Source organism: Epinephelus fuscoguttatus, linkage group LG3, assembly GCF_011397635.1.
Source record: "Epinephelus fuscoguttatus linkage group LG3, E.fuscoguttatus.final_Chr_v1".
NCBI classification, from domain to species: Eukaryota; Metazoa; Chordata; class Actinopteri; order Perciformes; family Serranidae; genus Epinephelus; species Epinephelus fuscoguttatus.
Window position 1 is genome coordinate 15,851,373 of NC_064754.1, and position 24,982 is coordinate 15,876,354.

The following is a 24,982-nucleotide window of genomic DNA, read 5'->3' on the forward strand; positions in this document are numbered from 1 at the left end:
CATCAACATCATATTACCAGTGTGGTAAGTCTGTTTCATGGTCACAGACTTATAGAGAAAATCTTCCACTCAAGAGAGCCTGATGAAACATCCTGATTCAAATCTGCCTTAATCTCTTTTACTGATGGTCACAAAAATATTTCTGTCTTTCACCACAAGGCTGAAACAGCCATTAATTCCACTAGAAAGCTCACAAAGTGCTTGTCTCAACAGAAATCGAAACAGGTTGCTTTTCTTTTCCTTTTTTTTTTTTTTTTTGCAAAAAGCATACTGATGTTTTGCTTCAAATTGAAAATATATAAAACACTGAAGAAAGTGGCAGTAATTTTTTCTGTCTGCTCTCCATTTGTACAATTTTTGCCTCTTCAAGTCTTTGCACATGGTGACCAGAGAAAACAAGGGTAAACAAGTGTTTCCGTGGACTCTGCTGATGAGAAAGTGGCGACAGAACAGCGAGGCTCAGACAAATGTAATCACATGAGAATTTAAAGAGGAGGTTTGTTCCTTTCTTTCAGACTTTCATAAATATTTAAATGTATTGGTTTATGGAAAACATCATCAGCTCCTCCATCTTCTCTGCTTTCTGCTATCGTTATGCCCACTATTTGATCGGCCAGAGCCAGGCGACAAACACCAGCAGTTCAATACCGTAAACTCAGCACAGCAGGGCAAAATCTGTGTGCATCCACGTAGGTAGCACCTGCTTCATACCCTTACTACCATGTTGCAAACCGCTCCCCCTCAGCTGCTTTCCCCTCATTGAAAATACTGGAGGCGGAGAGTTACTGTGTTGCAGTGTAAAAGCAGCTTTAGAGTAACATTTGACTCATTGAATTACATTCTACATACAGAGCAGGTCCTCATATACAAAGATGCACAGATGTTGCATCGTCATGTTTCTACAGTATCTCAGAATGGACGAGATGGCCATTTGCAATTTCTTTGTTTCCTGTCAGCCATTATAGTCAGACGCCCTCCCCCAACCAGCGGCAACAGAAAAAAATACTTTTTTTTTTTTTTTTTTTAACCTGAAAGTGCTTCATTCAGTGTTTTTACCAGCTCAAATCACCAGGTCTGGTTGTTCTGGAAAGAAAGAGACCTCTGTGGATAATCAGCTCCCACTAAAAACCCCCTGAAGAATGAAGGAATTCTACTCTGAAGTTTCAACTGGTTACAATCTGCAGTCCTCACTGCTGGACACGACTAAATCCCCCTGAATCTTCCACACTGGACCTTAAAGTCATTTAGTAATTAATGTTTATTCCACTCTGGCCCTGCCTTTTTCCCCTGCCTTTGCAAGTCATCCCTGGACTGTACAATTGGTCCATAGTGCTGCTGCAGTGCTGTTGACCAGGTCCAGCAGTACAATTCACATCACACCCATTTTATGTTTTATACAGTGCCTTCCTTTAAATTCAGGATGTATATGAAAAGAAATCGAGCCCTGCATGGTCATGCGCTCTGACCTGCATCCTTATATCACCAGTAGGTCACTTAAGTCTTCTCACCAGGGCTTATTGGTTGTCCCTCGTGACTGCAGACAAATGGTGATTGTTCCTTTGAAGTGGCGGCCGCGACACTGTGGAACACTCCTCCTATAGGCATACGGCTCAATCGTCAGGAGAAAATGTTGGCATATGTTGATGCACTGCATTCAACTGAAAATATATCTGTCATTTCCAGAAATGTACTATGCCAACATTTGTTCTTGCGATTGAGTTGAGACATGCGGTCTCTGCTGACGCCTTTAAAAAGCAGCTGAAGATGTACTTATTCAAATTAGCCTTTGTCTCAACTGGCTCTGTCTAGTGTTTGGGATATTGTGTGTTTTTAAGGTCTGCTGTTGCTCATGTTTTATTGTTTTCTTTTTAACTGTTTTTTATGCTCTTACGTTAATTAGAGGTCTGTGATGGGACGTAAACTACAGCCTCCTGCAGGATAGTCTGACGTATTTCATTCCCACCAATCCCACCCTTATAGACTGCCCTTAATTTCCACCTCTGTACATAGTGGGCACATTACTCTCGACATTGGCACCAGAACACGTAGACGTAAATCCATGCTGGGCTGCTGACTAGAAAGCTCTGTCGGTGTTCGTAGGAACAGGGCTGAAATAAGGAACCATCATATTATTCCACTAAAGCTTCACTCTCAGATAGAGCTCGTAAGGCTGAGAGAATCAAACCCCAAAACTGTACGCTCTGCTGTGAGATAATGACAGGTTTCACACAGCGGTCACACCAAACCGGCATCTCTTTTTTTGCAGCGAGCAAATAGGCAGAAATGCCTCTCTCCAGACAGCTTCCTGTCTGACTGGATATCAGCCAAAATAAATGTTACATCCTGCCTATTCTTGTTGCCATGCAGAAGTTTAAGACAGGGTTTTTTACACTAATAGGACTTTTTCTGATGCCATGTGTGGACAGAAGGATACAGAGGACAGGGCATTTGCAGAAGTGAATTTTCACATCCTAATATAATTCAAAACTAGAATCCATAGTCCTTAGATTAATCTGTAAAATCTGAACTTAAACTTAATACAAGTGTGCCGCCATCTTTAACTTCATGTTCAAAGCCTGTATTGCATGTTTTTTAAAGACAAAAGAAGCATTAGGCCTTTTTTATTGAAACAAGGCACTGCAGTAATTAACGTACAATGAAATATTAGCATGGATAATCCTCTCTGCATCACTGAGAATGCTTAAAAGTACAGCTCAGGTCAAATTGGGCTTGTCAGTTCCTGAAGACTTAACTTGATTAGAGGGACAAGGGCAGGCCACATTTGGCTTTGAATGCTCTCTAAGCCCGTAATAAAGACGCTCAGTTTGTCTAAATTTGATTGTGGGAAACTTAATTCTATTTATCAGGCATTATAGTTGATAATTGACATCGATTGGGCTTTTATGTAAAGTTGTGAATTTAATTTACAGATGTGTTCTTAGCTGTACAGTGAGTAGATAACCCTGGAGCTCAACACTGTAAAGTCCACCTGAAATTAAAATTACATTTGCCCAGTTTTAATCCTGTTGCCCTGTGTTTATTGATTACGTATCTCTAATCCTAACCCATCTCTTTTCTCTTTCTGTAAAACCAGTTTAAACAGGTTTAAATGTTTGATGACTCATCCTACACTCAGGAGTGTTTACAAAAATTCATCCTATCAAACAAGACTCGCCAAATCAGTCATACAAAACCACACTTCACGGTTTGTGGGTTACAGAAGCTAATCACAGCAGTATCAAGAGGGATAGGAGGAGATGTTTGTTTGGATATCAGTGGGCTAAACCTTTGTTTTTATTTCCAAAACAATGTGGCAGAGGTCTAATTCATTCATCTCTCCCTCCTACTCTTCCTGATCCAACGGTAGAGGTGCGTGTGGAGTCAACAGTCACAATCCAATCAAATGCAGAGGATTTGATTTAAGTTCCTGTTGTAGCTGTACACCACTCATTTATTCAGTTGCAGTGGGAAATATGTGACACAACAGAAACTAAAGACGCTCTGACTTCCATTTCACGGAGACTTTAACCTCTTACACTGAGTAGTATAAGAATATTGTCTGCATCAGAATGTGATATTTATTACAGGACTATTGTATTGTACTGAATTAAACTGTGTGCAGGTGATGAATTTATATTGAGTAAGTATATACTAGGGCTGCCCCCGACTAAGAATTGTCCTAGTCCACCAGTAGTTGTCATTTAGGGCCATTAGTTGACTAGTTTCCCGCACGTTTATGATACTGATTTAATTATTAAATGATATATTTTGGGCAGGGCAACACAATGGTTTGAGTTGAAGGTATGAGAAAGAATAGTATCAGTAACATTGTTAACACTGTGCTACATTACAGAGAAATACAAACCGTACTAATGAACCTTCATTAATATAGGCCTATATTTTATCTACAAGTGCACATCACACACTGAGCGAGCCGCCTGTTAATGACGCTGTCGGCAAAGCAGTAATGATTGTGCTAAGTGGCTAATGGGCATGTAGCTACTTCCATGTTTCAGATGATACGTCATGTTTGTAGTCGACCAATGAAGATGAGTTTACATATCACCTTGGGTTCGTCCTTCACCTTCTCAAAATGATCCCACACTTTGGATTTCCTGCCCGACATGTTATTAACTAGCCTGTGGAATAACCGCAGGTGCCAGCCCTGCAAATTAGAGGCTGTACACGTGCTGCGTCTTTGACCGCCTGGAAAACGTGAGGTCCGGCGCTAGCTGCTGCTCTTGTGCCTTTTTTGTGCCAGGTTTCAATGGCGGCAGGTTGCATCTAAGGTTGCCAAGCATTGTGTAGCCTATTTACCTGAAATCCTGAGTGCAGAGCTGATCTTCTTCCAGGTGCTGTTTATAAGTGTGTAGACCTATCGTCTGTGGGACAGATGTAAAGCTCTGGGTAGCCCTGCACTAACATGATCAACTTTTCCATATTTATCAGACTGAATATTTACAGAAGAAGGGAAAGATATCTGTTGGCTGTGATTGGTTTGTAACGTGACTCCTGTCTGACTGCTGAGCGTAGCCTCTTCCTGTGTCTGTCCTTTCAAATTAAAATTCCCACATTGTCCAGTCATATAGGTTTTGATTTATTTGACGAGATGCAGCTGCTGATAGTTTCATGTTTGCTTGTTTTTTTAATTTATTTTTTCAAGAATTAATTTTGTGCAATTAAGCGACCAACGACATTTTTCCGACTAAAGACCTTTATAGTTGACTAACGTTTGGTCGACTATTAGGGGGCAGCCCTAGTATATACTTTTTGTTTTGTGAATCACTTTTCTTTTTTGGTCAACTGAGCAGAACAATAAGAAACACAAAGAACAAAAACAGTCAGGTACTCACTTCACATGACCAGACATCATTTTAGCCTCGCCAAGTATAAATCAAGTAACATATTAATGTCAGCGACCCATTTTCCTTCACACATTGATTAGCTCTCTTGTGCAAGGTATTATGAGTCTTTAATCTTGGCTTACATCTGAGTGCTGACATCTCCCTGCTGTCTGCGCCAAAGATATCCCCTCTTTCCATTAAAGAGGTCTAACCATATGCATTATGGTGACTAGATGATGAAGGCACGCCTTGCGCTCATCCATGTCATGCCAAAAACAACATATGTTTCTATGTTATTTATGAAGTCTCCTCTCAGGAGGCTCCAACAGTGTTACACAGAGGCCAGCGGTATAGTTCACTGCCCCTCCTTCAAATCAGGATCATTCTCAGTGCAGCACTTCTCCCCACACCTCCACTCGAATACGCTGTGGAAATGATGCCGTCTGTCTGACTCATTATTGTGCTTTGTGATCATAGCGACTACTGTGTATCTCAGAGGCATTCTGGAATGAATTTGAATGAGAGAAATCTCTTTGCAATTTCACCGAAACCCCATTCCCGCTGAAGGAGCACAAGCAGCGGGCTCCGACTAAAAAAAGGACAAACACTGAAATAGGTATCATCTTCACTTTCCTCATAACGCTATGAAGTAGACTGCGAATCCGAATGGGAGTTATGTCACAGTTGTGGGTGGGTGCTGCTGTCCCCACTGAGAGAAATATTTGAAAATCCTGGCCGCATGAATGCAGCTTTCACAGAAAAAAAGAAAATGCCAATACAGCCCCTGTAAATGCTGTAATATTCTACTGGAAGGCAGGTTTGGTAGTTACTAGTGATGATGGATTCATGTGGAGTTTCTAGGGACTAGGCTGGCTAACAGGCTCATTCCCACTGCTAAATTATTAAAGCCCATGGGTTCAGGAACATCCACGTTTTTGCACTCGTCATATTTTATTTCATAGTAGTCATTGGTAGAGAATTAATTATTTACGGTGCTGGGTCCCCAGACATTTCCGAATGGTTCGTTTTCGTTGGCAGCTATAGATGATTGGTTAACCTTCCCTTGTTCTATTGCCAGAGGTTTTACTCTCGCACACAGTAACTGTATTCGTACAGTACCAGCCTGCATCTGCTTGCTGTTTTCACCGTAGGGTGTAATATTGCATTCTTTTTCATCACTGCAGAATCAATATCATTTAACATGAATCGTGCCGGGTCTCAGTAATCTTTAGACTGTTTGTTTACCCATTAGATTGTCAGCAAACTTTCACTGCGTTTTTCTTGTCATGTTTATCTGCTATAATGTTTCCCTTTATTTCCTCTCATTCAGATCTACTGACTACGGCTCCACGTACGAGAGGATGAATGACAAAGTGGGATCCAAGACCGTCCTGAGTTACCTGTACGTCTGCCCGACTAACAAGAGAAAGGTGAGATGTTGCAAGTCATTTATTTTTCAGTTTCTGTGTGGGTTCTCCAGATGTGTTTTCTCTTCTTTAAAATGCCCATACATTGTAAATTCTCAAATACTGGCCTCAACTGCAGGGAGAACCAGGAAATCTTTTAAACAGGCTCATGTGAGACACAGACCGTTGTTGAATCCAGGATAATATACAGTCCCGCATCACTACTTCCAGTACAACAGCAGTCATGTCAAACTTTTTTTCTGTAACAGAATACTGTTGTCTTTTACTCATTATCTTCAACCTCTTCCATGTTGCAGTTTTTTGATTGCGATTATGATACCATCAGTATAACTTATACTTCCTGCACAGGTACATTTAAAGCTTCAACTTCAAATAGACTTGATGCTTTGTGTACATGTGATATCAGTTGTGTGGGAAAAAGCAAAAACAATCTCAAGTTAAAAAGCGCATCTGCACACTTAACAGATGGTCCCAAAAGGTCCCGGAGGGATGATTTACAAGTACAATTGTGACCGTTTAACATTAGGTCTACACCTTTATACACAGATGACCTTTTTTTCAGTTAAGCATCATTCTGAGTTTTGTGTTCAAATTTTACTTCCTCTAGATAGTCAAGTTTGATCGTTTTCTCTGCGCTCCGCCAGGGCTGTGACTAACTCCAGCGAGGCCGATTCAAGGACCTAACTAACAGAGTTGTACCGATACCGATACCAGTATTGGAAATGCTCCAGTACTGCCTAAAATGCGGTATCAGGTATCGGCAAGTACAGCCTATGACCAATCCAATACCACGTAATGCCTCACGTCATTGCGCATACGCACGCTACAGGCAAATGAAACAGAAACGGAGCGGAGTTTAAAGAGGATTCTACTGTAGACTTTAAAATGTCTTTTTTACCAAATTGTGTGGCTGCACTTTAACCTGTGTCCTGATCTGTGTCAACACTGGATAATAATAATAAAAAAATAGTGTGATGGCATTCATTTTACTATTATGTATGTACAAAGGGCAGGGAATTAATCAGTGCAAGCTTATGACCCACGCTTACTGGGAATTCCTCGTACATGGAAAATAATTGCAATCCCCAATCCCTATCATGAGTCGGGGTTCAACTGGTTACCCAGCGGGCTATATATGTTAGTTGAATCTAGGGAATTTGAGAGTTTGCACGGGGTTTGGCGGGACATTTAGGGTGACTGACATTGCAATTATATAGTAAAAAACAGCTAATTTAGCCTTCTGAGCTAATTTGTGCTCCCTTTGCTAACGACAGCACGTTTTTTGCCGACACTAGATATCAAACAAAAGCGTGACGCTGTATTGTGTTCAGTTGCTGTGAGCTGTAAATTGACTGCTTACAAGCAGAAGGCAGAAGATAACGTCATTTTGGAGCGTGACCAGGCAAATTTTCTCGTCCTCTGGGCGGCTGCCTCCGTCTCACTCAGACTCACCCTGGGTCTGGGTCTGGGTCAACAGCTGCTCGTAGGTCTTCCAGAGAGTAGAGTGAAAGCAAGGATTGCTCACTCTTCAGCTATATCTGGGGATTGAAACATTCACTGCTCAAAAAAAAATAACACTTGAATCATTAATCAGATCTTGATGTAGAAATTATTCAAGTTGAAAATCTTAACTGATGTACGTTGTAAAATTTGTTGAGAAAAAAATGATCTAACAATAGCCAATGGAAACCAAAATCATCTACCCACAGACGGCTGGATTCAAACGACACCGAAAATCAAAGTAAATAAAAATGAAATCACAGGCTGATCCAACATGCATTAATTTCACCACGGCAACTCATAATGTGATTCTGTAGTGTGTACAGCCCCTGCGTGCCTGTATGCACTCCTTACAATGCGTGGGCATGCTCCTGATGATTAGGCGGATGGTGTCCTGGGGGATCTCCTCCTAGACCCTGGATCGGTAGCCTGCTGGAGGTCATTTTGTAGGGCTCTGGCAGTGCTCCTCCTGTTCTCCTCACACAAAGGAGCAGATACTTGCCCTTCTACGGCTCTGTCTAGCTCTCCTCATGTAACAGAGAGTCTCCTGGTATCTCCTCCATGCTCTTGAGACTGTGCTGGGAGACACAGGAAACTCTCTTGTGACTGCACGTATGGATGTGAGCTGGACTACCTGTGCTACCTGATTGGGCTGCAGGTACCACCTCATGCTACCAGTAGTGACAAGGACACAACACTAAAGAAGAATCAGTCAGGAAGGATAAGGAGAGAGCAACAGTGGCCACCACATGTAAAACCACTCCCTTTTCGGGGGTTGTCTTGCTTTTGCCTCTCCATTGCACCTGTTGTCACTTTCACTTGCACCAAAGCAGGTGAAATTGATCCACAATCATTTGTGCTGCCTAAATAGACAGATTGATATCCCTGAAGTTTAACTGATGTGGTGTTATACTGTGATGATCAAGTGCTCCCTTAGTTTTATATCTTGAGTACTACTTGACAAAGACGTACTGTTGGACTGAACAAACTGTCTTTTTTGAGAGCATCTATTCAGATTGCAGGTGCCCTTTTTTCTTGAGGCTTTTGATTTGAAATAACTGGAGAAGGTCTTGACTTTCATTCACAGCAGCTTAACACCAACTTAAAGAAACAGAAAAGTGGAAGACACTGGACTTATGTAGTGATTGAAAACAATATTTCTGAGACTCAGAGCAGCTGAGTGGTGAGTATGACGCGACTCTGTTGTTCTTCAGAGGGAATAAGTGCTGCTGAATTTGACTTTATGTTGAATTTCCTATGTGAGCAATGACAAAACATAAAGGTAATTCCACACCTTATCAAATACTATTACCTGACCTCTTTTACCTGTTCAGTATTTGCATGTTACCTTGTATTTGAGAATTCATGGTAGTTTATCTGGACATGCTGGACATTATGTTCCTCCTGCATAAGAATTTGTCTACACCAAATGTAGAATTTTAAGGATTTCAGGCCAGAAAAATGAGACAGAAAAAAAAGTTTGCGCATTGCCAGCTGCCAACCATCTGCCAACGTCTTTAATCTGCCCGAGAGTTCTGTCAGTTACTTTTCATTTCTTTTATTTTTTCTGACATCCTAAGAATTTAGTTAACTGATCAGTATTGCACTGAATTTTCTACCATCTGCCTCAGTTTTCTGTTAATTTGATTTAATGAAATAATAGTCTGAGAACCTTCCTGTTATGAAAAATTCATATCCAGCTCACATTAGCTGAATTGAATTGTGCAGATAACTGATCCCTTGAAAGATTGTGCTCACTCCTACATCACGTACTGTATAGGTCCACGCACTGGAAGCATTCTGAATCCCTTCACTTTTCTGTACTGTGATTCCCAACTCACAGTCAGACAGTAAATCTGATTTGCCCTCAAGTGGTGAACTCCAGTCATCTGGTGCTCCGAGCAACAATTTGATAAAGTGGAATCGTAGCCAAGAGGTCAGAGTGCTGTAAGCAGCTCAGTTCTCGTCTCTATCTGTAGAGCAAACTGCCCCAAGGCTGTTTCCATATCAGTATGTTCCCAGTCAACAGCTTTAAAGGAAGAAAAACAGTATCACATAAAAAATACTAATTGACCCAGCCCTTATTAGCATTCTACTGACAGTTACAGCAGATTGTATGCATATGGAGGAGATGAAGTTTACACAGCGTTAAACTGATGTGTTCTTCTGGTAACGCAGAGCTGGAGATATTAACATTATAGTTTTATGGGGGGCTTGACATGACAATTAAAGACAATCAGTGGCAATAACAAGTCATTCTTTTAAAAGTTTCTCTATCTCAAGGGCAAGGGAGTACGTCTGGGTCTGCCGTCACAATCAATTAGCAACCACTAACTAATATATTAAAAACAATTAAACATATTAAAAAATTTTCTTACAGTACAAAAAGGATGATGTGATTAGCACCTGAGGGTAGACAAACTTTTCAAAGGAAGAAATAATATAATTTTCCTTTTGTAAATGAAAAGTTGATTCCATAAATAGCATCTTTACTCGGTCTGGTATGTCCAGTACTGTAGTTTATAGCAGCTAATGTTCACTAACTGAGAGGGTAACATTGGTATTTTTCAACCTGGGCCTTATTTTCGCATAATTTTGTGTCTAAAGGCTAGTTCACATTACACGGTTTTCACCCTGATTTTGCGTTGCAGAGAATATCGTAATCTTTTGAGTGTTCATAGCTGGCGACATGTGTTTCTGTCAGCAGGAGTCTCGCCAACTGTGTCACGACCTGTGTGTGCACACCACAAGATTTCTCCACCGAGCCCTCGCCGACAGAACCCCAGATAGCATGGTGGCGTCACCAAACTTGGAGAGAACACATCGTAAAGTCATGGATATTCTTTATTATCCTGGGTCCAAACACAACACCCTACCCGTGATCCTGTGGACGCTGCCATTGTTGTTGTTGCTTGCCAGCCGGCTGGTCAGTGTTGCCAGATCTTGGGAGAGAAACAACCCAGGCTATGGAAACAAGCCCAAGAGAAGTGACTGCAGTCTGACATACTACCATGTATTTAAATAAGTTATTAGATGGATATATATATAGAGGAAGATGACATTTAGAGAGCAAGCCCAAATAAGCAACTCCACTTTAGAAACAAGCCCAAAGTCGCGGCTAATAAGCAGACCTGGCAACGCTGCGGCTTGTCCTCCTCACATTTCTTCCATCCTCCTGTGTGCTGACGTGGGACGTACAGCATCCCGCCTCTCATTGGCTGATGCTCTTTGTCAGTCATGTAAGACTTCTCCAGTTTTCTAGCATGCCAGATATCCAGGCCCAGTCGCAGACGAGGGGGCAACTTGCTCGTAGGCTTGTTCACACATGAGGACTTGTCGTGGCAGACTATCTGCCGACTCACCTCCGACCCAAGGTGGCTCTCAAGATCCTCTGCGACGTCAAAATTGCGGTGAAAATCGTGTAATGTGAACTAGGCTTTAGTGATTATTGAGGACATCATTTTTGTTTTTTTAATGGATGAGTTCAGAACTAAAGCACTGCAGCCTCCAGCTGTAAAACAGGCTGCAATGGAACCATACGAGCATTTGTGCACTGTCATTTTGTGTCCCCTAAAAGTGCTTGTTTTTGCCACTGACAGGCTCAGATTGTTATTCTAAGTGTTTTACATCATAATGGAAAGGATCAATTTTTTTCTTTAAGCAGAAACAGCCCCCAAATCACCATTGCCAAACCTACCAGACAGCTTCAGCATAAATATCAGTGCATACAGAGACAGAATATTTTCACATCCAGCTGGGTGAATTAAGGTGATTTTATTTTCATGAAGCCAGAGCTGGTAATTGTTAGAACAGTAAAAAGATAAGCCAAGACAGCTTTTGCGAGTTTAGTGTTCATTTTTACTCTAAATAAAGAGTGTTTTTCAATCATTGAATTACTGTTTATATAGATGGAGTCTGATGGGCTTGGCAATGATGATTTCAGTCTGTCTGGGTAAAGAAAAATTGTCTTACTCTTTTTCTGCCTCGCTTTCCTTTACATAATGTTGTCAGACACTTAGAGTTACAATCTGAGCCTGACAGTGGACCACTTGTAGTGGACGTAAATTGATGGTGCACAAATGCCCTCATTGGTTACATCGCAGCTTGTTTGGCCAGTGCTACAGTATATCTTGATATAAATATTTCAGTAGTCTTTGTCTAAGAGGTGAAACATACAGTGCATCAACAGGAGACATGTTGCTTTCAATTCTGGTTCCACTCCATAAGTCTATAATTAAGATGTCTTTGAAACAACTTGTTTGCAAAGCTGTTGCTTATTTGCACACATAAAAGTTGCAGAGGGACCTTATTGTGCATTTAGAGTTCTGGTTCTGGCCACCCTGCAATTTTACACTGTAAGCAGTTGCTGTTAATTTATGGTCAATCTCCAACACTATGGTACTGTATTCCTGTAAAATGATATCAAACTGATGCTCAACCGGCTGTGGAGCTGGTTTTAATGTCATTTGTCAGTGAGACAGAGACTCGAGTGGTTCAGTTCGTCTTTATTTATGGGCGTTTGTTGATTCATTTTGGTAACGCTAATATAATGATCTGCATCTGAGTAAAGACATTCTTGTTATTGGAGTTTTTTTACTTCTAATATCGACATCGGCCTCAAAAAATCAAGTATCGATGACGGTTAGGGGAAGTCTCTGACAAGCTGACTTGTTTTGTTTGGGCTCATTTCTTGGTGTCATGGCAGCATTTATGGTGACACTGCCTCTTTAAATAAATGTATTTCATTTCAATCTCTTTAAGTTTTTATTGCTAACTACGCATAATATTCATTAAAATGCATATTTTAAGCACATGTTTGTAGCCCACAGCATAATAAAGTTATAATGTGAACTGCATTGAAGACTGATATTTTGGATAATCTCTAAACTGCTAAATTATTGTGCCTGTGCCTTTCTACAATACATTTTTAGGATTTAAAGTAACACCCTAAACTGAATGTTATTGTAAATCCAGATAATCACAGTAATAGACTGTGGAATTGTTTAACAGTATGGATGCTGTAAAATTACAGTATATTGCTGGCATCTGTGCTGCCAGCTCTTTACTGCGTTTTTACAGTGAGATTATTCACAGTGTCATATGTTGTTGTGAAGCTAGATATCTTTGTGTTATGTTTACTGAAACTGTCACTGTATTCTGAAAAAAAAGTACATGACAGAGACAGTCTGTAAGAAAAGAAAACACGTCCCTCCGCCCCTCCTACTGCCTCTAATGGCTTCTGCTAAAATCTAGTACATCACACCAAAAACAACCAGGTAGAGCCGACTCAAAGATGTCAATCACTGCTTAAAAATTGTGGTCAAACTAGTTAGCACTGATCAATATGAATCAAGGTTCTGTTACTGCATTGCCTACTTCTCTTTTCAGAGATGTATTTTAGTGTACTGTTTAGCTGTTGAATAAGAACACTTGTGACCTGGCTGCTATTTTGGAAAAAGTCAACCAATGTCAGCCAAGCACCTGCAACTGGCTGGACCAACAGTATTATTTTACAGCCAAACAGTACGGTTGACATAATTGTCAGCTGTGTTAGAAACTCATTGGCTCTGATTGTTTTCCTTCACGTGCGGTAATGCAGTTAGAAGCACTGCAAGGCAATAGATCAGGCAGCGGTGTAAGATTGGTTTGCAGATTATCTGTCTCAACTAGTGTTGTATAAATATAGTGACAGTATAAGCAAATATAAAAGTTATTTTCTGTCATAAAAGTTATTAACTTAAGTTTTAACAGCTGCACATCGCCACAGTTGCCGTAGTTACATAATCTTGTTTTAAAACATGTGAAACAAAGTAGCAAGACACAGTGACATTTAGAAATAGAGTCTGTGAATCAAAATAACATGTTTATTTTAGTTTTTATGCTCGAGATATTGGAGTGAAGGAGATTGTTTTCAGTGTTCAGTATGCAGACTTATTATTTCTCCAGAAAAAAACATCTGAAAATGAAAACACAGGCGAGGAAGACAGGTCAGATTCAAGGATCTATGAAAACTTGAAGCCATAGAATATCAGCATAATGATGCGGTTAGGAACAAGTATTGGCCAAATGACAGTAGAGTTAAGAGTTTTCCTCTTACTGTTCATGACAGGTGTTGCAGAACTAAAAAGACCACACATCTTATCCTTGAAAATAACAATTTCGTCCTACCTGGTCTGACAAATGTTGAACAAATAACAACAAAGTGTGGCACCAACAGACTTACAGACAATAAAACGTGCCTCCCCTGTGTGACGAGGACGTGCTCAGAGTTGTGAAGGTGCTCGAGATCATCAGCCTCGCTTTCCCAAGGCCGAGCCAAGGTGCTGACCCTGAATGTGTTTGCATGGCGGGGGACTTAATAGGATCCCGGGACTGTTGAGCTTAACCACGTCAGGGCAGGGAACAGATCATAGCCAGCGCTGATTACTCCTCATGACTCACTCCTCCTGCCTGTTTTATGTGGAAAAAATTTAATTCCACATCAAGGGCATAGCGGGAATGTAGTCCCTGAGGCTCTGTGTGTTGCACATGTGAGGTACTTTTTTTTTTCTTTTTTGTTATTTCAGTTATATAAGATTAGATAAACTGTGTTAACACCCCACGGAGGAAATTCACACTTGTATCACACAATAAACAGGATGTAAATAAACTCAGGAACAATACAGTCCTGTATCAGCTCCATCAAGATATTTGATTTTTTTTTTTTTTTTTTTTTTTTAAAGCAGTCTCTCAAAACAAAAACAGGATTTTATTGTGTGCATGTTACTGTGTAAGTGAGTCATCGCAGGCAAGAACTAGTAACAATCTTAGGAGAATATTTTACTCTAATGATTGACCTCTGGCTTTGCCCACTGGCTCATTCCCCCTCCGCACCTTATCTCTGATCTAATTATTTCGATTTGCCCTCCCGTAGATGGATGAAAGTCTGCCTTTCTGCTGGCTACATTCCTCTGTTGCCTCCTTGCATCTGAGTGGCCTTATTTAGCATCCGCCTGTGTTCTGCCGGATAAAAAGAACAGTCTGGATGCCTAATCACTCACTGTAAGATATAATCGTCTGTTACTCTTTGAGATATTCCTTCCAACCACTATAAAGGAATCGTTATATGTTCACTGCAACAATTCTGGAGGCATGTGTAGATTTTTTTCTGCCTTTTACATTGTCCAAGAAAGAAGTGGAAGCTGTGACCTTTTACAATGTCACATTATAGATTTGAATCATAGTAATGACATTTAGCGCGAGGCCGATGAAAATGACACCTCCCATGAATCTTCTCTGCTGTATTTTGATGTCTTTCTCTGAGCTCGACGCGCGCTCAGTCCTTGAGCGGCTTTAACGGCTGGTAGATTGGGTTAATTTAAAAATAAAGACATGCACATTTAAAACGCCGTCGAGGAAGCAAGACAGTGAAAACATGATCGCTAGATGTGGGTGATTAAGTCCTTATCCACGGTTAATGAGCACATTGCAGCGACGGCTCTCTGTTAAAACCTCCCCGTCAAAGACAGACTAAGCTCAATTGATCTGGCGTGACGTGATTCATTTCCTGCAGGGTGTCTCTTTCCCTCCGTGTCTGATCCATACCTCCACTTACCCCATGATCCGACAACTACCGGCTTCTATCTCTGTGCTCCAGCTTATGCACAGCTCAACATCAGGCTGATAAAACACAACGGTTATCCCTCCAACCCTTTATCGATTGGGCATTGTTACCCTCCTCACTCGCCCCGCTTCCTCACAAAGGCTGAGTGCTTGCTGTGAGAGAAATCTTAATCACCCCCTGCTAATGCTATCGGTCACTGTGATTTTGGAAGTGAGTAATTATTGTTTGAGGGTGATTGTTTTAGTAGGCAGGAGAGAAATTGGCCACTGCTCCTGTTCCCGCCTTTGTATTGGCTTTGAATTGGTTGTGGGTTCTTTCTAATCGCAGAGGCGACAGACAGAAACTGGCTTGTTACGATAATGTGTAAGGTTGGGAAATAATGTGGCTGTTTTCACACTCACATGGTGGTAAATGAGTAAAGCAAATATGACAATGCTTTCTAGGCCCCATTCCCAGTATTAAAAGAGCAAATTGTGAGCCTCCCTGAATCGAGGCTTGAGAAAAGATGAGCTGAAAGCGCTGCAGTTGAAGGATACAGTTACATAGAAAGCACAGAATGGGAAATAACACTCGAACGGCATGGGTACATTTTATTATAAGATGTACAGTTCGTGCACCTCTTCAAGAAATCTCTGCTTTTCTATTTAACCGAAAGTCCTGACATTAGACTCAAAATAAGGCGCTGTGTAAAGTAATTTGCCCTTCACAGTACACTCTGCTGCTTACAATAGTTTTGTAGATTATATGATGACTGTTTAAAAAACTTGTAATCACATCGGACAAGCTTCAAAGACACTGGCAGATATCAGGAGCTCTTGGCATTGCACAGTGGCAAGACTGGCGAGCCCGGGCCAATGAGAAATCCAGGTTGAGAATGTGCTGCCTGTTTATTGGTGCTTAATGAAAAACAATTTATCTAAATCACCACCAGGGAGGGTTCCTGGTTAAAGCTCTGGAAAGAGGGCTAGCATTTTTGTCAGTGACAAATGTGCTGCTGTTTTTCCAATTCAAATTGAATTGACGAGCGAAAACACAGCCATTTGGGCCACGAGCACAACCACAACCCACAATTCCACCTTCCAGTCCTGTTGGAGGCATGGCTGTTGTGCTGTAGTTTAAGCAAGATAAAAGACTCCAGATGCAGAGATAAACATGTTAAGCTGCAGCAGTCCATTTTTTCATATTGATAATGGAAGAAATTATTAAGTAATGTGAAGGGGTTGTCTCGCTGTGACAAACCTACAGTGAGTTATCACCCCACCCTTCACTTCCCCTCAGCTCTACAGATTTATGGACCCAGGGGCGTAAATACAGACAGTGCGGGCTACACTGGAGCCGATGGGGTGGGCAGCCCATAGAGAGAACAGGCTTTCTAACAATGTGCTGGGTGAATGATTCTGATTGCCACCTCTGGAATATACCTGTGCTGGAAGACCAACGCATTCTCACTCTAACTTCATCACATATTGACGTTTGATCATGGACTTTCCACGCCTAGATACAGCATGAAAGGTACCTTCGGTGCGTTGGTTGTTGACTATCTGGGGCGCCGTGACAAGTTCTGCCTGTTACGTGCATTGTCTTCTTTCAAAATACAAATATAATATTTGCATACATCCTCTTTCAAAATAAATGTATTACATCACTACAACACCGCAAATTGACTTTTTTTTTTTTTTCTCCAACAACTAACGCACGTGGTTAAGTTTAGGCAAGAAAAGCAGGTGGTTAGGTTTAGGTAAAAAGAACAGGGTTTGGCTTTAGAATCTTACGGGACACGACCATCACTCCTCCCCCATCCTACTCGTACTTTCGGCGCCTTAACTTTCGTTCTTGTCCTGCCGTGTTTCCCTTTGACGTCCACCGGTTGCGTATCTTGCCGACATTAATGGAGCCAGCCCTTTAAGGTCTGACGCCGAATTTTGATGACTTCGGGTTGCAAAGAACAGCTCATATTTAAAATACTTCACCTGCAAAATGACCATTTGTATAGAATTACTCACTGCATGTGAATTTGTGAAGTAAGCTTTTGTTTTTTATTGACTGCCTCCACAGTAAACAGCAAATCCAAAAAAAAAGGCAAACAGTCTTCATGAATTGCAGTAAATAGGGACCATGTTTAACAACAGCAAAACTATATGTCAGTATATGTAAGTCTTAAAGTGCTACTTTGTGGAGGCTTTATTGGCTTCATAATTTATTGTTTCTTATCTGTGAAATTAAAGTAAATAAAAGCTTTGTTTTCACTGAGGGAAATGGTTTCATCTTACAAAAATAGACAGAAGGTCTGCATCGCCGTGACATGTAAGCCCTTTTTAGATAGGAATTGTGCAAATTTGCAGGAAAGCCCAATAAGTCTTTGTTCAACATTGGCAGTATAAAAACAAAATCGGGGAGTGCAAAAAATGCCACTTGCCTACTTTTGTTTATACAGAATGTGCCTTTTTCAGGGCAATGAGGCCAAAGCAAGTACCAAAACGTGTAGCTCAGCGTGTGACATAACCAGTGACGTACTCCGAGGGAAGCCGCGGGCTGGTCAGTCCTTTGGCAGTTCTCTCATAAATTAGTCCGTCCTTCACCATCCCCGTCATCTGACGGTTAATGGCCTCTTCGTTTGCGAGGGCAAGGAGGGCGCGCAATTCCTTGTCTCCCCAGTTGCTCATCTTTACAGCGTCTGTCAGGTTTGCGTTTCCCTCTTGCTACTAGCTGCTCGCTAATTCCTGCTATCAGCTGTTTCCTGTTTATCCACCGCCAGTGGGTTGCACGTGCGGCATCATCAACAGCTCCTCCCGTGGCAGAAGGCTGCCTCGGTCTGTTTAAACCAAAAAGGTTCCGCCAATATGTCTACCCTATGAGGCGGAAAATTGGGCACCTCGTATCAATTCGCCAATCTGGGTCTGTGTGTCTAAACGCTCGCAGCTTGCCGGGAAAACGGCCCAACATTCACCAAAAATCTGGCAGTGTAAAAGGGGCTATTGTTACATTTCTTGGGAGGTGCATGTCAGGCTATGCCAGGTACAGCATCTATTTGACACAGAAGTATAAATCCTTCATTACAGTGAAGTAATCTTCTGAACCAGACTATTTTAGCCATTTTATCATTTGCTACTTAGTCATTATACCCATATTACAGTTGATAATTTATCAAATATCTCATTGTGGAAATATTTTGTGAGAGAAACAGTAGCGTCATATCGATATCGAAGTTTTGGGTCAAAAATATTGTGACATTTGATTTTCTCCATATCGCCCAGCCCTCCAGTGAACACTGATTTTATTAGAACCACTGAAATTATATTACCTTTTAAAATGAATAAATGAAAACATATTCAATAGCATGGCCTGATTAAAAAGAATACAACTTTCTTAAAACACATTACACACCTATTCACACACCTCCTCTTTAGTCAAGGAGGAATTCCTGTGACCATTTTATCTGCTTCCACAAAGAGTCTAAATGTCATTAGCTGACGGAAATATGCATTGTGAAATTCCTGTTCTTATTGAATTCTGTAATAACTGTGATAGCTCTGGCAAAAATATTCCAAGCATGAAATTAGGGCTTCTACCACTGCGGTGCTGTTAAATTTGAAATTAGAATTTTATTGGAAGGAGAACTGCGAAGAAATTACATACTAAAAGACGAGCTGATAAAGAAAATAACACACTGTAAATGTGGAGTCATGCATGGATGATTCATCTCGTGTTTGTACAGCACTTAATTGTAACTAGACTACAAGCTCCATCACCTCTCTGGTGTATGTGCAGACAGGTTATGAATGTTCAGCCCACCTGTGTTTTTCAAGTGTTCATTTTTGGTCACCTCTGGTTTAAACACTGATTCGCCGCTTGTTGCCGCGAACAACCTTGATCTTATTCTGAGAGAGAGATGATGAAAACTTCACCTCAGATTGCAGAGGAAGAGCCACAGAGCCATGGCAACAGAGGTGCGAGAGCTACACTCAAGGAGCGAAGTTGGATACACTTTATAGAGGAGCTGTTTGCCAAGAATAAGCCTGACGTGTGCCAAAAGCCAGGCCTTTTCTGCTGACACTGCTCCTGCCTCTAACATCTCTCTTCTACCTTCTCTCATCTCCCTATCTTTCCACCTCTTTACTCAAACTCGCCCTTCAATCCCTTTTTTCTCCCGTCTTCAAAAAACACTCCTGCCTACCCCTCCTCACGTGTGCATGCTCTCCCTCTCTCTTCCATCTCTCTTCCATCTCTCTTCTCAGATTATGGTGTTGACAGATCCGGAGTTTGAAAGCAGCGTGCTCATCAGCTCTGATGAGGGGGCCAGTTTCCAGAAGTACCGCCTCACTTTCTACGTCCTGAGCCTTTTATTCCATCCCACTGAAGAAGACTGGGCCTTAGCCTACAGTCACGACCAGAAGGTGAGACTGTGCTTGATGTCATATCACTTTTCTGTCCTGGCCACAATTAGTTGCATGTGACTTACTTAGAGCTGTCTCGTCCTTTGTGTTGCCCACAGTACATATTCATCAGGGTCTGTAGTTTTCTTCAATTTAGCTAATCACCTGATGGTAGGCATTGATTCACTCGCTGAATATGAATTCTAAAATAATGGTGCGGGCCTCTATTTAGCTGGGGAAAAAAGATAGAGCACCTGACCTTAAGTAGACTCAGACTATGATTAAAGACAGACCTTTATTTCTAAATCCGCCTATTATTTAGGTATATGTTATCATATTTTTGCTAGAAGCTTCCTGGTTTTCTGATCTGCTCCCATTTGCAATGTAAAAATGACTGCTGTTTTCTGTTAATGCCAACTGAACATGTCTCCATTATAAGGGCATGTTAACTGAAGCATTTGTGACTGACTAAATTCAAAACTAGCCAACACCAACTGTAGCCACGGCAAGTTGTCAACATCTCACATTTCCTGGTGTGTCCAGGCACTGATCATGTTCTTGCGCATCAATAACTTTGTGAGAAGCATTTGTTAAAAAAAAACCTCTTGCTGTGGAAGAGCCAAAAAAGTCCTGCAGTAACACTGCATTTTAATTTCTTAAATTTTTCTTTTCTTGTCTTGAAAATAACTGTTCAGACAGAGACATTGTGCCTCATTAAGTAATATGTGTATAGAAATGTTCGTTCTTTGTGCACAGAATAAGTGCGCATACAAAATAACCATTGGATTCGTGACACAGGCACGGGCCTGTCAGTTTAGGATGATTCTAAACTTCTAAAGGCTAATTCACATTACACAATTGTCACCCCGCAAAATGTGTTGCAGAGACTATTGTAACCTTTTGAGTGCTCATACCTGGCGACGTGTGTTTCTGTGAGCGGGAGTCTCGCCAACTGCACTACGACCTGTATGTGCAAACCAGAAGATTTCTCCACCGAGTCCTTGCCGACAGAGCCCCAGATAGCGCGTTGACATCACCAAACTTGGAGACGATACATCGTAAAGCCATGGATATTCTTCCCAGTGTTGAATCAGATCTGCCTCCAGGGCCTGGGTCCAAACACAAAGCGCTCCCCGTGATCCTGTGGACGCACGCCACCATTGCTTGCCGGCTTGTCAGTGTTGCCAGATCTTGGGAGGGAAACAAGCAACCAGGGCTATGGAAACAAGCCCAAAAGAAGCGACAGATATATAGAGAGAAAGGCGACGTTTAGAGAGCAAGCCCAAATAAGCAACTCCACTTTAGGAACAAGCCCAAAAAAAATGCGACCCGCGACTACCAATATTTGTAAGGGACTTTACAAAAAACAAGCCCAAAGTGGCGGCTTGTCCTCCTCACATTTCTTGTTCCTCCTCACATTTCTTCCTTCCGTCCCACGTCAGCATGCAGATGCTGACATGGGACGTATCCTGCCTCTCATTGGCTGATGCCCTTTGTCAGTCGTGTCAGACTTCTCCAGTTTTCTAGCATGCCAGATATCCAGTGCCAGTCTTGCTCGTAGGGCTTGTTTACACATGAGGACTCGTTGTGGTAGACTATCTGCTGACTCACCTCCAACCCAAGGTGCCTCTCAAGATCCTCTGCGACATCAAAATCGCAATGAAAATCGTGTAATGTGAACTAGGCTTAAAGTCATCGGATGCACCGCTTTCACCTGATACCTTTTCAGGTTCAAGTCATGCATTATTCTCCACTGTCTAAACCTGGTGCTTACATTACACACAATGCAACTAGACTGCTGACAGTTGGGTCAGAGATTTTGCTGTGTTATGCCATTAGCAGCTTATGTAGTCTGAGGCCAGCCGCTAACCTCAAGCAGAGATATTCATACTTTTTCTTGTTGGTAACTTCATTTTTCATATACGTTGAGCATTTTACTGACTGAACAATATATCTATTTCACCCATAATTAGTGTCACATGAGATGGCTCGTCAAAAGAACCTGCCCATGTTATTATTCTTACTTTGATAACTTACAAAAATGTTGTTTTTTTTAAAACGTTTGCAGGAAGTGTTCGACAAATAAGAAAACCTTCATCAGTGAGTAAAAAGGGTATAACTGTTAAAAAGAGCTCAGAGACAGAGAGCGGTGAGTGAGGCACCACTGTGTTGTTAAACTGATGGAAATGATGCTGAGAAAATGCACAAAATGCACCATGCAAGCCATTACCGTAAAGGTACTAGTAATTTGTTTATTGGCCCTGGCTTTATTTCGGACCGGCTCTTTGTTGTCTGAACAGAGCAGAGACTCTGCTGTATTTGCGCTTTTATTTCAGAATGGTATATACTGCATTAGCTAAAAACAACATCAGTCCCTCAAAGTGATCCTCGGCCTTCCATTTTCCTATTTGGTGTCACCTTCACTGGGCTTTGTCACACAGTATGAAGCACTACACACCATCTTCACACAGTGCTTTTAGATTGTGCACAGCAAAGGTGCACCATGAAGGTCAGTGACTCTGACCTGAGAGCCAAAGCCATCACCCTGCAGGGAGGACATGGTGCAGGATGAGGGTGGTGTTTGGTGAACAGTGGTGGCTGTATCAAACCTGTCAATGATAAAGCTTTGAAAAGGTTGTCACTGCATGAGTAAATGTCAGGGGTTTATCTTGGCAGACTGGATTCATGGTATCTAAAATATAGAATATAAAATATGGAACTGGATTGATGTAAACATGCAGAAATAACTTTCACCTGTAGATTGTGTTTACCAGATATCAAGGCTCATAATTAAAGGGCCAGTGTGTAATATTTGGCATGGTTTATTGTCAAATCTGAATCTGAATATTCTACCCATTAGTATGTTTATACAAGTGTATAATCGCTATAAAATAAAATTCGTTTGGTTTTCGTAGCCTTATAATTATGCTTTTATATATATGTATATAGCAAGGGCCTTGCTTTAGAGAGGTCACCATCTTGCGCCGCCATGTATGTATGGCAGACCGAGCGGACAATCCAGCCAGCCAGAGAACGCGTTTCACGTGTATAAATGAACCAACGAAGACAGTGGAAGGAAGGAAGAAGGAGGAGGAAACAACAGAGAGTGTTAGTAGTTCGTCGATAGAGAGTAGTGAAAAGTTTTTTTAGTTATAAAGTTTGCGAATGGACCACACTTACCACGCAACAGGAGAGAATGAACCCGAACCGTCATCTGCGAGGAAAAGAAGACGCAACTTCACTCCTTGTGATGCACTCTCTGCGGCGCTTTTCCTCCTGATGATATATCTCCCCAGCGATGGTAGCAGTAGCACCGAATCCCTTTCTGTTCATTCAGCCTCTCTTCTCGCCCGCTCAGCATCAAACACATGGAGTTCCTCATCTGTATGCTCCGGCTCAAACAGGTATGGCTCTGGGTCTGTGTCCACTACAAGAAACTCTTCAAAATCGCGTTCAAAGTCGTCCATTGCAGCTACTATAGTCTGGAGATATTGCTAGGCTAAATAAACAGCTGAGCTCTGTTTACAGGTTAGAGAGAGGGGAGGGGGTCCCCACTCGGTATGGTAAACGAGTATGTGTGTCTGTTACGCTAGAAGAGTCAGAGTTTGGGACGGAGTCTTTTACCCCCTGGAGTGTTACCGGAGTTTCTGGAGTGCTCATATAAACTGGCCTTTTTCCCGAACGCTCCTCTGGTCTCCTACTCGTGAGGGATTCATTACAATATCGTAACATGGTTTAGATTTCTATATAAACCGTCATTTACCCGACAGGAGGGGTGAGCGAGTGAGCCCTGCAATCTAGAATTTGACCACTGATGTCACTGTTTTCAACCTATTTTACATACTGGCCCTTTAAATGTATTATATTTAGTGGATGTTATGATTCTTGCTAATTGGGTAGCATCTGTGATTTTTGCTTTGCACAGACTCTTTCCCTCCTCTGTAGTCTCACATCTGCCTCTAAATCTTATTTTCACACATTAAACATTCGGTCACAGGAAACAAAAAAAGTCTGAGGGATCTAAACTTTAATTTGGGCTCCACTACTTTGCTCCGGCATTAAAACTCAGCATGAAAAATTCTCCTGCTGCTATTTTAACCTGCAAGAGTAACTATTAAGACGAACAAGGCAGCCAGGTTCAAGAAGTTCAAATCCCTGTGAAGTCTGGGTAGGAGTAGTTGAAAGAGAGGTGCTGTCTGCCTTCAGCCAAGGTTCTGGGCAAAACATAAAATTATTCTGATGGATTGCAAGGAGTAAAAAACTACTCATCAGTCACTGCTGTTATATTATTCCAAAACACTCTTTCCTAATGGTAATTAAAAACAGCCCTTAGCATCTTACATTATCTATAAAAATTACAGCATATACAAAATATGAGTCGAGCCCGACTCACCCATGAAATAGACTCTCAAGATCAATGACGGTAACAGCTATTGATCTCACTGATTAAATACATCTCAGTCATGAAGGTGGGGTATACATCAAGCAGCAGAGCAGAAAGTTCAGGAAGGCGAAGGCGGCAGAGAGTTGGGTCCGGAAACTCAACATTAACTATTTAGTTTGGGTCAGTGCGTGCAATGAAGATTACAGGTATTATGAGGATGTGACTAATGTGGCTATAATTTGCATCATCAGTAGGACACCTTGGCACCCAAAGCTAAAAAGCCAAGGCATGATTATCACCTCGGCTAGACCCATTTTCATTTCGCTCCTGAATGTGTTATCCACACTGCATCCACCTCCCGGGGCTGTTGTTGCAAATAAAGAATATGTTCTTCATCTAGTTAGTTAAAAGAGGTTTACACAGATATTATTGGTTGCTTAATTCGACCTGATTTCCCTCGCAGGCCCCGACACTTCATCTCGACTGTTGAGCCAGCAGCAAGACGCTTTAATATGCTCATTTTCAGCTTGTAACCGGCTAATAGTTTTCAGACTGGGTCACTCTGAATTTAATCAGCTATAAGTTGGTGCTTAGCCGTGGTTAAGTGTAGCCCCGAGGACTTAACTTTGAGGCAGGAGTGAAACTCTTTAGTGAGACATCAGAATGCATGTCAGGACAAATAGGCTGGAGCGAAGTATTTGTTGTAATTCCTGATTCTCTTTTATGACTTTTTCTTTTAAATTAACATTCAGGTCAGTCCCCTCCTTGAGTAAATGAAGGTATTTTTAGATTTAGAACTCTTAGTGACCTTTGCAGGCTCTTATCTCTTGACTGTGAGGGGTTTGTGGAGA

The 24,982-nt window shown here is 41.5% G+C and overlaps 1 protein-coding gene across 1 annotated transcript in view; it reads left to right on the forward strand.

Moving 5' to 3' along the window:
• The window catches only part of sorcs3 (sortilin related VPS10 domain containing receptor 3), a 314,383-nt gene that overhangs the window by 149,765 nt on the left and 139,636 nt on the right, over positions 1 to 24,982 (forward strand). Inside the window, exons 3-4 of the mRNA XM_049571881.1 lie at positions 6,175 to 6,274; positions 19,610 to 19,768. Of these exons, the coding sequence (XP_049427838.1) occupies positions 6,175 to 6,274; positions 19,610 to 19,768 (259 nt within the window). The remainder of the gene's footprint in view (positions 1 to 6,174; positions 6,275 to 19,609; positions 19,769 to 24,982) is intronic.